This window comes from Siphateles boraxobius, unplaced genomic scaffold (genome assembly GCF_051911475.1).
Source record: "Siphateles boraxobius isolate OS27281-9 unplaced genomic scaffold, OSU_SipBor_1 2, whole genome shotgun sequence".
In the NCBI taxonomy this organism is placed as follows: Eukaryota; Metazoa; Chordata; class Actinopteri; order Cypriniformes; family Leuciscidae; genus Siphateles; species Siphateles boraxobius.
Genome location: NW_027508810.1, coordinates 17,918,184 through 17,934,075, shown reverse-complemented (window position 1 = coordinate 17,934,075; position 15,892 = coordinate 17,918,184). Strand labels below are relative to the sequence as shown.

The 15,892-nt window shown below is 42.8% G+C and overlaps 1 protein-coding gene across 1 annotated transcript in view; it reads left to right on the top strand.

Moving 5' to 3' along the window:
• The window catches only part of kdrl (kinase insert domain receptor like), a 57,102-nt gene that overhangs the window by 18,544 nt on the left and 22,666 nt on the right, over window positions 1-15,892 (top strand). Inside the window, exons 11-18 of the mRNA XM_077236259.1 lie at window positions 518-638; window positions 9,152-9,260; window positions 10,296-10,583; window positions 10,943-11,089; window positions 11,206-11,334; window positions 12,333-12,439; window positions 14,371-14,506; window positions 14,726-14,830. Of these exons, the coding sequence (XP_077092374.1) occupies window positions 518-638; window positions 9,152-9,260; window positions 10,296-10,583; window positions 10,943-11,089; window positions 11,206-11,334; window positions 12,333-12,439; window positions 14,371-14,506; window positions 14,726-14,830 (1,142 nt within the window). The remainder of the gene's footprint in view (window positions 1-517; window positions 639-9,151; window positions 9,261-10,295; window positions 10,584-10,942; window positions 11,090-11,205; window positions 11,335-12,332; window positions 12,440-14,370; window positions 14,507-14,725; window positions 14,831-15,892) is intronic.

The following is a 15,892-nucleotide window of genomic DNA, read 5'->3' as shown; positions in this document are numbered from 1 at the left end:
TGTCACGCTGCGGTTTCCTCTCCGACCTCGACTCTCATTAATCCGATTGTTCCTCCACTCAGATTGATGCAAAACAGGTCTTTGGTCTCCTGTGGCTTCAAGACATAAAACACATGACTTGATACCTGGTCCTCAAATGCAGATAAAAGAAACACACTTTCATCAGGGTCCATGAAACCTTACGGTCATTGGCAAAAGATAAACATATCTGAAAGAAATTGGCTAAAAGAGTTCATTTGCCCAACAGATTCCTATTATTTTTTTAAGTTTTCTGTTTCTCACTAAAAGTAGAGGGCCTTCACTAAAATCCCATGGCCGTACGCCTTGGTATTTCCTTGTGTACAAGTACATCCTGCTTGGATGTCAAAAAGCAAAAACTTCCTCTGCAAACTCCAGAGCAGTTTCTGATGTAAACGTATCAGAAATTTCCTTCCTTATTACAATTGCTGGTTTACAACAATTATGATTTCTCTAAATATATGTTGTTGTTTTTTTGTTGCTGTTTTTTGTCTGATAGGTGCAGACTTTACACTGATCCTCTTTCTGTTGACGACGCCACTGAATCACACAACCATTATCCTCATAATCTGATTAAGGATATCAACACCAAGGTTGGAGTATTAAAAAGTAAAAACAGGGTAGGTATTATGTGCAATTTTGTAATTTATTAGTGACAGGTTTTTGCCCTTAAAGATGCATTCAGTATTTTCCCTCATTAATTAAGATTTATATATAAAGAAATGAGTAATATTTTTGAAAAATTTGTTAAAACATGTCCACTCGCATGAGATTTCAGATTTGAGATTCAGTAGATTAATAATAAAAGATGTTTTAATTTACATGGAGCGGTCGTGTCATTGTAGCTGTCATGTTGAGATGACAGGATCAGACAAAATGTTACTTATTTTATCTTGGTAAAACAACTTCTGTCATTGCGCTCTGATTGGTTAACTGGGAATGCTGCATTTGTACAGTTGAATCGGTAACCAGAAACTACTACAGCCACATCCCTTGGCGTCAGTATACTGTCATACTGTCCGAATGACTGCCATATTGCCAAGATATTGAGTCTACCTTTAACATTTTTTAAAACTTTTGTTAGTAAAAATGTGAAATCTGAATGTAAATGGAATAGTTAATTAGAAGTGTAATTATTTAAATGCCTGCAACTCAAACTCTTATAACCAAAGGATTTAACATAACGCTGAAATTGGGTTGCTAATACAGATTAATGACTATGTCAGCTTCATTTTGGACCAAAATAATAATAATTCAAGCTTATACTGTATGCTCTTGCAAAAATTCTGATTTAGAAGTGAAAGGGAACAATCAAAATCTGATGTACTGCATACATCTGTCTTCCATTTAAACCTCATAAAGTCTATTGAACATTCACATCACCAAATTGCCCTTTTAGAGATCATTTGAGAAAATATCTCTCAATATAATAAAAACCACAAAAAAGCAACAATCTGCATTGTTTCCAGACAGTGCAATCTGCATCAGTAGTCTTTGTGACTGAAGTACTGATAGATTTGTGAGGTTATGACATTCAGTGTGCGTGTGACCATGTGTGTGTTCTTCCCTAATAGAACTAATAGCTGAGGCTCATTTAGCTCCGCTGTAAATTATGCCACGCTTCAGTCACCTTCAGTGGAGAACAGAGGCCAGTAAACAGGGCAGCTGCTGCTTTGAGTGGTGCCTCTGGACTGAATTTATACTGATATATCAGACCATCTTACTGAGTGCACTGAAGCCAGTAAATTCCCCATAAACAGAACTTTCTCCCAGGACTATTCATGCAATTATGCGAGCGCACTAAAGAACTTTACGTGACATACTTGCGTCCTGTCGTCATCATCTATGTGGGCTACATCTTGACATTGATTGGTTTGTAAATGAACGTGCGACTGCCGTCAGCGTGTTGTCAATGCGGCGGGTAACTTTGACAACATGAATGAACAGACGCATATCTTTGCAACTGTATTGTTATTTTTATGGCATAATTACCTGCAGCACCAACTATACACAAGGCTAGTTCAAATTCGCCAAATGAACGTCCTCGTCGTGCGAACATTTTGTCGCCGCCGGCAGGAAAGGAGGAGAAGACTGCAAGCAATCATGCGAGCTCTATTTTTTGTGCGTTTTTTCCAGTTGACTTCTAATTTTGTCAACAGACCATACTTCAATTAAAAACCTCGCCTCCTCGTCTCCCCATGTGCGTACGGCTCATTTTTCCTGCCACCTTCTGTTTTTTCGGCTATGCGGGAACCACCGGAACTTCCTGTAAAAGGTCTGAAAGTCCGAACCATACAGAAATGCTTTCGCACTAGAAACGAACCAAACCTTTGTTCAGTTTGATCCGGACCGAGACTACCTCTTTTCGTCGGACCAAATTTCATCTGTTTGGTCCGGACCGTGGTCCGGGGGAGGTTTCACACCTGCAATTTTGATTCGGACCAAACTGAAAAGTCAGAAAGTCTGGACCAATCAATGTAGGTGTGAAAGGGCCCTTAATTTGACCATATCACATCAGGGATTAATCCAGACTGCTACAGTGTCACTAGTTGTTTGCTTAGTCAGAGCTTGTATGTCTGTCACTTTGTCATCCTTTGCTTGTGCTGCCAAAAGTTACACTGAACACTGCAGACATTATGAAAAACATTCCAGGAGGCCTTATTACCAAAACCACTCACCCAAAACTTAATGAATCACAGGTTTTCATTTGTAGCATTCCTCTACTCTTCGGTGTTACTGTACATGGAGGTCAAGCAATAAGTCTAAATTCAAACCATCAGCTATAAGCTATGAATGATTTTTAGTCACTACAAAAAAATAAAAGCTAGTCTGGTGCTTTATGTAGATATATTTCTTACAGCAAGATTTATCGGACAGAATATTCTCACAGTAGGAATGTAATTTGAAACCAATCATGTCTGCCCTCCCTTGTGCAAGGAGTTTCATTCTCACTATGGAATAGGTGTACATTTTTTGGTTTGCTGCATTTACAGGCTCTTGTGACAAATAGATGATGCTTTTCAAGGGTGAAGCACAGCGGTCAGTGATAACAAGGCCTTTAAAAGGGTGGGATTTGTTAGAGTGAATTCCTTTCTGTCACCTCATATAAATTTCCCTGCTCTGTGTAGAAGGCCTTGTAACCACAGAATGTGAAAGGGTCGACAAAGCAGGAAGGTCACTCTGTATTTCTGACTAGGTCATCAGATTGAGTCAGATGTCAGTTTTTAGTATGTTTATCCAAAACATTGTGTGAATAATGTGTGTTCTGTAATGAGATTAATAACATAGAATAGTATGTCTGCATTGGAAATTGGAAACATGCGGTTTCTCAGGTATATTTTAGTGCAATGTGCCAATAAAAATCAGCTGCATGTAAGACTAAACAACGACATGCCATTGCACTACAACAAGTCCACAGATTTACATTAACCAAGCTCCACACCTCATTCCTGTCTGTCCAGCAGCGTAATGTGTTATGTACAAAAGAAATCCTAACCTTATAAAAATTCTTTTGCATAAATTATGACTGTTCTGTCTTTCTTTACAAACTATACAGGAAAAAAAAAGAAAAACATGTTGTTCAGAGCCAATGTGCTTAAGTTTCAAATAACTCTTATAAACAGTCTGTGAACCCCAGGAAGTAAACTGAAAAATGGGTATATTGCTCCAGAAATACACCCAGAGTGTTTCATACCTTTGATGTGACGGCCAGGAAAACAGATGTTGTTTGAAACTGAAAACAGAGCTCTGGAATTTGGTCTTTTGCCAAAAATCTGCATTATTATTATGTCTACATAGGCTATTAATGAGTTCCACTTGAATATTGACAATATTAAGCCTGGCATTTTAAATGTGTATCAGGAAATGACATGGAACACAGTCACACCTTCTGTGCTGTACTCTCAGTACTGCATTTGGCCTCAAAACGCCAGATGTAGCCTACTCAATGTGTGAGGCTGTGGAGTGTAAAAAGGACCAGTTGTAAATTAGCCCTATGACCCTCCTGCTTATAGGAAATACATTTCTCAGTTTAATGTCATAGGTTGTCAGTACTACTGAATTCCCTTACGAAGGGAACTAAACGATGCGTCCATCGACGCCATGGGAACGCCCCCAGCGTGACTGCGTCTGAAGCATCTATGTCAACTAGTCCATTGGAAAGAATGAGCGTCACGGGCGGGTGACGTCATGACCAGGATATTATAAAAGCACATCCGGTGCAAACCGGCATTAGCTTCTGTTGCCTCAGCAAGCGATCTGTGTTATACTGTCTCTGTCTATTTATTTTTGTCTGTTGCAATTTATTCGGAAACGTTATGGCGAAACAAGTGTACAAGCAGTGTGTTCCTCCCTGCCCGCGTTATTTAACGGGTGGGGACACACACAAGCTTTGTGTCATTTGTTTGGGAGTGGAGCATGCGGTCTCAGCCTTCGAGGAGGCTGAGTGTCAACACTGTGAAATGCTACCGCTCCGCATGCTCCGCTCTCGCCTGTCACTCTTTGATGAAAAGAGTGGGCAGGCTCGCGATCCTCAGGGATCAGGACCCGCGTTTGCCGAGGCAGCGCGGAGAATGCATTCCTGGGGATCGCAAAAGGATCTTTCGGAGGGGTTGGAGACGGGTCCGCGGGCCTTTTCTCCTTCCTTACCCGGAAGATCCAGCGCTCTCCCCCCGGTGTCGGAAGCACGCACTGCGGTTTCTTCCGCCCGGGGAGAGAGCCCTCCATTACTTCAATGCTCTTCCTCCGAGGAGGTCGATGTTATGAGTATGGAGAGTGAAAGCAGCTATCTTTCGCCTGGTCCCGCATCGTCCCTGAAAGCCTCGGCTTTGCCCACTAGACCGCTTAAATCCACCTCGGTTTTAGTGGGCAAAGCTTATACGGCAGCAGGTCAAGCTGGAGCATGTCTGCATACAATGGCAGTGCTTCAGGCTTATCAAGCTGACCTGCTGGGGGATCTGGATAGTAGTGAGGGAATTTCTCATGACGATATTCGAGAACTTCGTCGGGCTACCGATCTTTCTCTCAGGGCTACTAAGGAGACCGCCAGAGCAATTGGGCGGTCTATGGCAGCCTTGGTAGCTACTGAGAGACATTTATGGTTAAATCTGTCAGAGATTAAAGAAAAAGATCGAGCTTTTTTATTAGATGCTCCGCTTGAACCTTCTGGTCTTTTCGGCGACGCAGTCCACGCGGTCGTCGAGAGATTTCAGGAGTCTAAAAAGCAAGCTGACGCTTTTAAAAAGTTTATCCCTCGCCGTGTCCAGCCCCCTGGGGCTGCTGGGCGTGAGCAGCCCCAGCCGTCGAGCTCATCATATCATGTGCAACAGAAAGAGAGTGTTGCGTCTCGTGCACCTCCACATAGACACTGGAGACAGACGCAACCCTCTCAACCGAAGTCTTCTAAGTCGAAGCCGGATCTGAGGACCGTTCTTCAGGCGAAGAGGACTTCGGCTCAAAAAAAAAAAAGGTCCTGATGTTCATGCGTCAAGCCTGTGAGGACAGCCCCGACCGAAGTAGAGCGGTGTACACCTCATTATACGGTGTCCGTTCCATTTCGGGGTCCTCACGAGACCGTTCTGCCAACCCTGCCACCCTTGGTGCTTCAGGGCGCAGCGGTCTCCAGCGAGTCGCTGATGCTATGCTGCGGCACAGCATCGGTTTCGCGCCCTCTGAGGGGGGCTTTAGAGCAGCCAGTTCAGGTAGTTCCTGCCATGATGTTTCAGGCTCCAGAATTAGCTGTCTCAGTAACACCAGAGACCAGCCTCGAGAGGCTGGTTCCCTTAGTAAAATTTCTGGCAGCGTGGAAGCTTCTGCCGAATATTTCTCGTAGGGTCCTGCAGATTGTAGAGAAAGGATACAGAATCCAGTTTGGTTCTCGTCCTCCCCGTTACAACGGGGTGTTGCCCACAGTGGTGCATCCCAAGCAGGCTCTGCTAATGGAGCAAGAGGTAAAGGCCCTGTTAGCGAAAGAAGCTATAGAACAGGTGTACTCACCCGACCGAGAGTCGGGTTTTTACAGCCATTATTTCATTGTTCCAAAAAAGGATGGAGGGTTGCGTCCTATTTTAGATCTTCGTCTGTTAAATCGGTCAGTTCAGAAACTGAAGTTCAAGATGCTGACACTCAAACAGATCGTGACTCAAATCAGATCCGAGGACTGGTTTGTCACGATAGATCTGAAGGACGCCTACTTCCATATCTCCATCCTCCCTCAGCACAGGAAGTTCCTAAGGTTTTCTTTCGGGGGCAAAGAATACCAATATCGGGTTCTTCCTTTCGGTCTAGCTTTATCACCCCGCACGTTCACGAAATGCGTGGATGCAGCTTTAGCCCCTCTCAGGCTTCAGGGCATACGTATTCTGAACTACATCGACGACTGGCTGATTCTAGCGGAATCGGAGCAGTTGGCGGTTCGGCACCGAGGTGTTGTTCTCGCTCATATGCAGATGTTGGGGTTGAGGCTCAATGTCAAGAAGAGTGTGCTTTCTCCAGTACAGAGAACCACTTTCCTTGGTGTGGTATGGGATTCAGTGACGATGCGGGCCACCCTATCGCCCGTTCGTGTAGCTGCTATCCTGTCAGCCACAAAAGAGCTGAAGCTAGGCCAGTCACGCACTGTAAAACAGTTCGAGAAACTGTTGGGTCTTTTGGCAGCAGCGTCCAACGTGATACCTTTTGGCCTGCTGTACATGAGGCCTTTACAGTGGTGGCTCAGGACCAGAGGGTTCTCCCCGAGGGGAAACCCACTTCGTATGATCAAGGTCACGCGGCGTTGCCTTCATGCCTTAGTTATATGGAGGAAGCACTGGTTCTTAACCCAGGGTCCGGTGTTGGGAGCTCTTTGCCATCGAGTTACTATCTCGACAGATGCTTCCCTCACCGGCTGGGGAGCGGTAATGGAAGGCCGCTCGGTTCAGGGTCTGTGGAAGAGTCATCATCTCTCGTGGCACATAAACTGCCTGGAGATGATGGCTGTCTTCAATGCGTTGAGGCAGTTCCTCCCAGACCTGAGGGGCCATCATGTGCTCGTACGAACAGACAACACATCAGTGGTCTCTTATCTGAACCGTCAGGGGGGCCTGCGTTCGCGTCTGCTTTGCAAACTGGCGCACCAGATCCTCCTGTGGTCTCTGGGGAAGGTACTCTCTCTGAGGGCAGTGTATATTCCTGGGGTCCAGAATATAGGAGCAGACATCCTGTCCAGGCAGGAGCTGAGGCCAGGGGACTGGAGACTCCACCCCGAGGTGGTGGAGAAAATCTGGGAGTTTTATGGCCAAGCAGAAGTGGATCTGTTTGCGTCTCAAAATACGACGCACTGTCCTCTGTGGTTCTCCCTTACTCACCCAGCCCCCCTGGGGCTGGATGCTATGGTGCAGACGTGGCCGAGGCTACGTCTGTACGCCTTTCCCCCTGTTGCTCTGCTCCCAGGAGTTCTGGAGCGAGTCCGCCGGTATGGAATAAGCCTACTGCTAGTAGCACCACGCTGGCCAAGTCGGATCTGGTTTTCGGACCTGATCCATCTCCTAGACGGTCCTCCCTTCGAGATCCCGATCAGGAGAGACCTTCTGTCTCAGGCCGGGGGCACAATATTTCACCTTCGACCAGAGATTTGGAACCTGTGGGTTTGGCCTCTGAGGGGGCCCAACTCATAGAGAGTGGTCTTTCAGCCGAGGCTGCTGAGACCATTCTAAGCTCCAGAGCCCCAGCTACTAGGAAACTATATGCGCTTAAATGGAGAGTTTTCTCTTTATGGTGTCACCGACATCAGTGGGATCCAATTAACTGTTCTGTGAACACAGTACTCGAGTTCCTGCAGGAGCGCTTTACGTCAGGCCTATGTCCTTCCACGCTCAAAGTCTACGTGGCGGCCATTGCGGCCTACCACGCCCGGGTGGGGGGTACATCGTTGGGTCGAGACCCCCTGGTTACACGTTTCCTTCGTGGCACTTTGAGGCTGAGGCCTGCAACTCGCACTAGGGTGCCAGCTTGGGATCTTGCTATAGTACTAGAAGGCCTGTCTAGGGCTCCATTCGAGCCCTTAGATTCGGTTTCAGATAAGTTTCTTACCTTTAAGACTATCTTTCTGCTAGCTATTTCGTCCCTTAAGAGAGTTGGAGACCTTCAGGCCCTTTCGGTTTCCCCCACTTGCCTTGAGTTTGCACCGGGGATGGTCAAGGCATTCTTATATCCAAAACAGGGATACGTCCCTAAGGTGCCGACCTCGACTTCGAGGCCTATTGTGCTGCAGGCTTTCTGTCCTCCTCCTTTTGCATCTGCGGACCAGGAAAGACTGAACCTCTTGTGTCCAGTGCGAGCACTGGACACTTATGTGCATCGGACATCTTCATTTAGGAAGTCCGACCAATTACTGATTTGCTTTGGATCACCTAAGAAGGGTCTTCCTGCTTCTAAACAGACGGTCAGTAGGTGGATAGTTGAGGCTATTTCACTTGCATACGAGTACTCGGACCAGCCGTGTCCTTTGGTGGTCCGAGCTCACTCTACTAGGAGTATGGCGGCTTCTAAAGCCTTACTATATGGGGTTTCTCTTCGGGACGTCTGTGATGCGGCGGGCTGGTCCTCTCCGCTCACATTCGTTAGATTTTACAGTTTAGACCTGGATGCTGCCCCAGGTTCTCAGGTGCTTAGTGCTTAGTTACAACAGACTGACACTCAGGTACTTGGAATTCTTTCTGGGTATTCTCGTTCCCATGGCGTCGATGGACGCATCGTTGAGTTCCCTTCGTAAGGGAACGTCTCAGGTTACTATTGTAACCATAGTTCCCTGAGAACAGGGAACGAGACGATGCGTCACCCTGCCATACTTCCTGCATCCCTGTGATCGGCTTGCTTCGGCAATTTTCGAAGCTAATGCCGGTTTGCACCGGATGTGCTTTTATAATATTCTGGTCATGACGTCACCCGCCCGTGACGCTCATTCTTTCCATTGGACTAGTTGACATAGATGCTTCAGACGCAGTCACGCTGGGGGGCGTTCCCATGGCGTCGATGGACGCATCGTCTCGTTCCCTGTTCTCAGGGAACTATGGTTACAATAGTAACCAAAAGAATATTTTATTAGTTTCTCAAATAACTGATTTACATTCCTAATGATCTTTGTCCTCTCCCTTAGACTATAAGCACCCTGCAGGTGAAAACATCTAATGTGTCAGGGATCTACTCCTGTACAGCAAGGAATGAACTTGGGAACCGGACCATGAGAATCCCTTTTTATGTGGATGGTAAGTGGGCCATTTTGCATTTCACAAATGCCATCTTTATTTTAATCCAATTGCTAAAAGTCTATAATTACTGTGTTTTTATTCAATGTTGAATTCTGGCTGACTTGTAACTGCATTCTTGGGCTTATGGTTGAGCAGTATTGGAGCGATTTTTGGTGGAAAAAAAGCTCCTCTAGGCATAAAAACATGCAACTCCGCTCCCTGTTCCGCTCCTCTCACATACTCTGGAATGGACTATGGTACTGGAATACCAATCTCTGTTTTATAATGAATCACTTTTATATGTTGCTGACCAGGGTCAAATGTTTCTGAAATGAGAAACCCATTTACTAAGTTATGTAATGAAGAGTGTGTCGGCTGTCAGACTATTCGAAGCTGCTTAGATTAGAATGATGAGAAAAAATGAGCTGGAATGAACAGCAGCAGAGATTAGGCAAGCGTGAAAAATAAGAACTGTGCATTAAAAATGGAGACAGGAGATAAAATGGTGCATGTCAAGTGGCAGGTCTCCAGAAAAGAACATAAAAACCCAGAGAATATGCTGTGCTATGCATGAGGTGAACATGACTTTGAGCGCAGGAATGCTGGTCAGAGGGATGAAATGGTAATAACAGCTGTCTCCTCTGGTGGGACATATATAGCTATGAATAAACAAGCGTTTCGCCGGCTTCCTGGAGGCCTGGCCTTAGCCTGGTTCTTATTGTAATGCTTCAGGTCAGCCATCGCTCCAGCCATTCGCCAACAACGTGCTTCCAATTAAGAGTGATGAAACAGGAAATAACTGCAAATTTGACATTCCTGGCATGGCAGTGTGCAGCTTTGTGTTTGTAGTGTGGGCCAGAGGATGACGATCTCTTTCAACAGTGCATCTATAGCATAGTTTTAGGTCCCTTATGACCCATATGTTTTATGACTTCGTCATGCTTTGTCTGATTGCCAATTTATAGATTATGCATAACAACATGCATCGTGTTGACTGACATGCTCAGTTAGTTAATCTTTTTCATCCAGCTTCTTTTCTTCTATCTTCACTAGATCACCCACAGCCATTTGAGATTGAGCCCTCTTCAGCTGTTGCAGGAGATGACATTACACTGACCTGCAGAGGCACAAGATACCTCTACGATAGGTTAAACTGGTATGATCCACTGGGCCACATGGTGCCCAAAGACGAAACCACTTTTCAGATCGAGCCATACGCCATATCTTTGTCCATCAAGCTGCCCAATGTCTCCAAAAACCACACACTGGGTTATGAATGCCAGGCTTTAAACATGAACTCCAACAAAGTGGTCAATACAACATCTGTTTTAACTATTGATGGTGAGTTTCATCTACCAAGCATCAAAGAGGTCTTTGTGTACTTTACAAAAGTACTTTACAATTAAAATATTAGATTCATCTATTAAATTAATATATTATATTTTACACATATTTTAAATTATTTTTATGCAATAATACGTATTGCAGTACTGAGAATGGGAGTTTTTTGCTTACTGATAATTGGGAGAGCAAAATTTAAATGTGCTGAAGAATTATTCATGAGAATAATGCCACAGTAATGTTGGGGTGAAATCTCTTGGAAGTTTTCATGCAATTCACCCTGATGCATGAGTTACTTACATTGATATTTAAAATCAAAAAATTATATAGAAGTGTGGCATGCTCTGTGTTTGACATAGAGAGGCAAGGGCCCTGGCTGATGCAGAATCTGACCAATCAGGATGTGAACAGCAGCAGCACTCTGACACTGGCCTGCTTTGCTTATGGTGTGCCAACACCCTATATCACATGGTACAAAGACAAGACTCCTGTCACAGAAGGACCAGGTGAAAAAGCACTAAATGAATACATGTGCATTCATGAGTGACCCTCCTATCAGACCTGGAACTGTTCTGTATTAAATGGTGTATGTTTTTAATTCATTTATCTATAATGCTTTCAGGAATCACTCTAAAAGATGATGGCGCTCTGATCATTGAACGGGTGAAGAAGGATGATGAGGGCATTTATGAATGTCGTGCCAGCAATGCTGTAGGGGAAGCAAAAACCAGTGCGGTCATTACTGTTGTGGGTGAGTGGGTGTGGTTTCTAGTGATGACCAACTCTTCGCACTGCCTTTATTTCTTTATTAATCGTTCATATTATAAGGACATAAACTGTGCACAGTAAAATACAGATTGTCCTATTTTAGGACTTTCACTTCCAGTCAGATATTGTAAGGATGATTCAAAATCTCACAAGCACTGTTCTCAAAGATTCCATAGTAATGTAAACAGGACAAATATCCTTTTTTGGCCAGACTTTGAATAACTATCAAATGAAAACGACAAACAAAGGCTGACAGGAATGCCATGCGAATTCCAGATTTTGATGGGGGTCTGGGAGTTAGTACTCAGGGTCCTCTCACAAGGGAGTTGACCTCTACATAGTCTTTGAGGACATTCATTAATGATCAAAGCGACATCTCTTTAAACATGGGCGGGGTGAAGGAAAATGTAATGGAGAAGATTCTTTCAAAAACAATTCTTGTCCCTGCACCCCTCATCTCAATAGTGAAATTCTGTTACAATCTGTTATATCCTCTTACAAGAAAAAAAAATTGGCTTGACATGATCCAACAAACCCAGGCCAAACACATTCATTCAAAGAGAGCAGATTGTGCTTTGAATTCTTTATCCTTTCTCTTTTGGAAATCAACCATTTGAACAGTTTAGGAACCACTCATTACACATTGAGTACATGATAAATGAGAACGAGTGAACCATGCTTTCATGTAGTGTGTACACACTTTGTCAGAGAAAATTAAAAATGGAAATGAAATCATTCCTCAAAAAAAAAAAAACAGATCAGACTAAAATTTAGGGGAAATGCAAAAAAAGCAGCACTGCATGACATCCAGTTTATATTTTGCGAAATGTGGTTTATATATGATTATTTGTAGAAATATTGTTTAAAACATGATTATATGTAAAAAATAAACATTTGAAAAAAAATATTTAAAATGGCAAGGATTTGTGATGAATATATAACAGATGATTCTCATTGAAATCATGCTGTTTCTGCACACAGGAGAAGACGGTAAACCAAATATTGAAGTGATCATCTTGGTGTCAACTGGAGCAGCAGCAACATTCCTGTGGATAATGCTCATTCTCTTCATCCGTAAATTAAGAAAAGTAAGGACTTTAGATTACACTAAGCTGTCCTTGTTACTGAGTAATATTCATTAACTACATATACTTAATAAAGGGTTAGGATTAGGAATAGGGTTTGGTTTAGGTTCAGTTGCATGTAATTATGCAAAAGTTACCTTTATTACTATAGTAAGTACAGTACATATAACGTGTAATAAGGACACTGTAAAAAAAACAGTATAAACAGAAATATTGTAAAATAGTGTTAAAATTAAAATAGCTGTTTTCCGTTTGAATATATCTTCCATGGATATTTCTCCAGTCTTTTGTGTCACATGATCATTCTAATATGCTGATTCTGTGCTCAGGAGACTTTATTATTAGCAGTGTTGATTAATATTTTGTGGAAACCACACAGGGGCGGATCTAGAAAAACATTTATGGGGTGGCGAGAGGGAGGCAGGAATTTTTGAGGGGTGGCAACATATGGCAGACATATATTCTGAATTTAATCACAGTTATCACTGTTTGATGAGAAATGGTATGTACACACTACAAAAGGGCACATACTGCCATTTACAAACTCATACAGACAAACTCAGTCTCATGGAATCAATGTCTTGCACCTGAGGTTTCATGTGAAACAGTTCATATTAGGAATAAGCAGGTGTTAAATTGGGATTTATTACGTGGGGGCCGGTGCTCTCCCTAGGGGGGTCCGGGGGTATATTTAATCAATCTATCCTTGTGGAAAGGTTGCTTGGTAGCTAAAAGTAGGTCTAGCAAGTCTTATATTTCTGTAATTCACACAGATCAAATACAAATATGCTGACTGAATAGATTGCTAGTTTATTTTGAGTAGCCAGCTAGCAGTTCTCTTGGCAGTTTGCTGATAATCCGGTGTCTGAAGTAAAATGCTCCAAACATCTACTGAGAAAAATCATCACATGGTCAACCTAATCTTGGTTATTTAATTTTTATTTTATTTAATCTTATTTTCCTTACCTTGTCATTCAAGGCCCAGGGCACTTTTTGTACATTTCTGGAACGTTTGTGCGCTACCACATCCCGCGCAACTACGGATCTCCCAGGAACATTCATTACATATTGCTGCGTACATTTATCCGTGTCACCTAGATGCGCGTGCGCGATCATGGTCGACTGACAACGAGATTAAGCCCCGGCCCAATTTAACCACTGGGAATAAGTGACCATACAATGTCATCTCACGTAATAGGAGATAGAAGTATGATAGAAATAAGGGGCATTATCACAGGAAAAACATTAAGGTAAGACACGGGTGATGAGTGGCAGATGTGTGAGAGTTTTCAAATCAAATCAGTCTCTTGCCGCTCTGACGTAATCTCGTGCTGCATTCACTGCAGTCGGACATTGGAGATTCGCGCTCGTAAATTGTCAAATTGGCCACAACTTTTAATTTGTTGCTGCCAACTGGGGTGGCAGCAGGGGTGGCAAGGCTTTCTTTTAGGGTGGCATTTGCCACCCCATGCCACCCCGGTAGATCCGCCCACCACAATACATTTTTTTAGGATTCTTGAATAGAAAGTTCAAAAGAACAACATTTATTTGAAATCGAAATCTTTAGAACCATTATAAGTGTCTAAGCTTTCAATTGAATGCATCTTTTCTAAATAAAAGTATTGTTTTGTTAAAAGTATAAATCTTGCTGACTACAAACTTTTGAACAGTATGTGTACTCTGGGAATTTAATGTGCTTCACTACACACCAATGCTTATGTACAGTTAACTGCTCAACTGATTTATTTCAGTTACTCTATGACAAACACGTAATCATATTCTTCTCTCAAAACTCTTAATGATCTTATTTGTGTGAAATGATCTAATCATGGCCCAAACAGTTATGCAGCTACATAGAAAGAATGACAAAAGCCCAAAAAAGGTATATTTTGTTTCAGTATTGTGATTTAAGAAATATTTAATTATTTCACCAGCCAAGTTCAGCAGATTTAAAGACAGGGTACCTGTCCATCATCATGGATCCCGACCAGATGCCCCTTGATGAGCAGTGTGATCGCCTTCCCTATGATAGCAACAAATGGGAGTTCCCTAGAGACCGCCTCAGACTTGGTGAGTTCACATATCCTTTTCGTCAAAGTTTTTTCTGTCGTTCAGTCTTAACTGCTCCATGAATTCTCAGTGGAAGATTTGTCGGGCAGTCCCAACCTCAGCAGGCTGTTTTAATTACAGCCTCACATCTTTCCTGACAGGGCATTCTGCCTGATTTATGAGCCCCCAGGACACGGCAAGCTCATGTAGACACTCTCTCTCTTTCTCTCTCTCTGACAGGTAAAACTTTGGGCCACGGAGCATTTGGAAAAGTTGTAGAGGCCTCTGCATTTGGCATTGACAAGATTTCTACTTGCAAAACGGTGGCTGTGAAAATGCTGAAAGGTAACTGTAACGTTTTGTTTTAGTGGGCTGAAAAATTCATTCAAAATTATCATTTACATGTGAGTGTAAAGTTAAGTGGACAATTTTTCTTTCTTTTTTTGGGTTGGGGGGGGGGGGGGGGTCGCCCTTAATGACAGCAGCACTCAAGCTGCATGAACTTCAAAAGTTTATGTAAAACCTGATGACCATGTTCTTCAGCATGATTTGAGAGTGATCCAAAGAGCATATTGTGCTTCAGTGGAAGCAAAAACATCTAACCGTTTACACAATTTACTTATTTGATTATTGACTTTTAAATAGACCAGACCACCATAGTGTTTCTTTTTTTAAAATTTTTAGCTTTAAACTTTCTGTTTATTTTAATTCCCAGATTTTAATTGTGGTTACAGACTTTTAGACCCCATTGTATAATTCTATCAGATCAACAGAAACGCAGTGCAAGAACATAAAGTCCTAGAATGTAATCAACATTCCTGTAAGTTTTCTCACATCACAAATTTGCTCTTTTAGACAGATACGCTAAGCCTTTTAATGTCAGTATTGAATACATTGATCCCATGTATTGAATGCAAATGTAAATCAAAGATTGAAAACAGAAGCCTGTCCACGCCGATCTTTTGGTTGAGTTCATATGAAGATATTTGGCAGCTGTTAAGGGTATTGCATGCTGCATTTATGTGATTGTCCACAGATATGAAACATTGGACAAAAGCATACGCAAATGAACTGAATGTGCAAATACTCACGTAGCGTTTAGCAATGACTCCTGAACAGATGTTTCTTAGATCGCTCTGAATCAGAACCATCATGGTTCATCTGCTGTAATTGGTTAATGTTTGTTATTATTTTATTGTCACTTTCCAAAAACTATAACGTAAAAATATTGAATCAACACACGGAATTACTGAAATGCATTAAAGTAAAAGAAATATTTTGGTCTAGCAGGACTTTATTCTCATGCGGTTGTATTTGTCTAAACTCTCCCCTTCTGGTCAACTGGCTGTAGCATTTGTTTGGTGATGGTGCATTCTTGCAGAGTGATGAACGCCGCTCTGGTGGTGG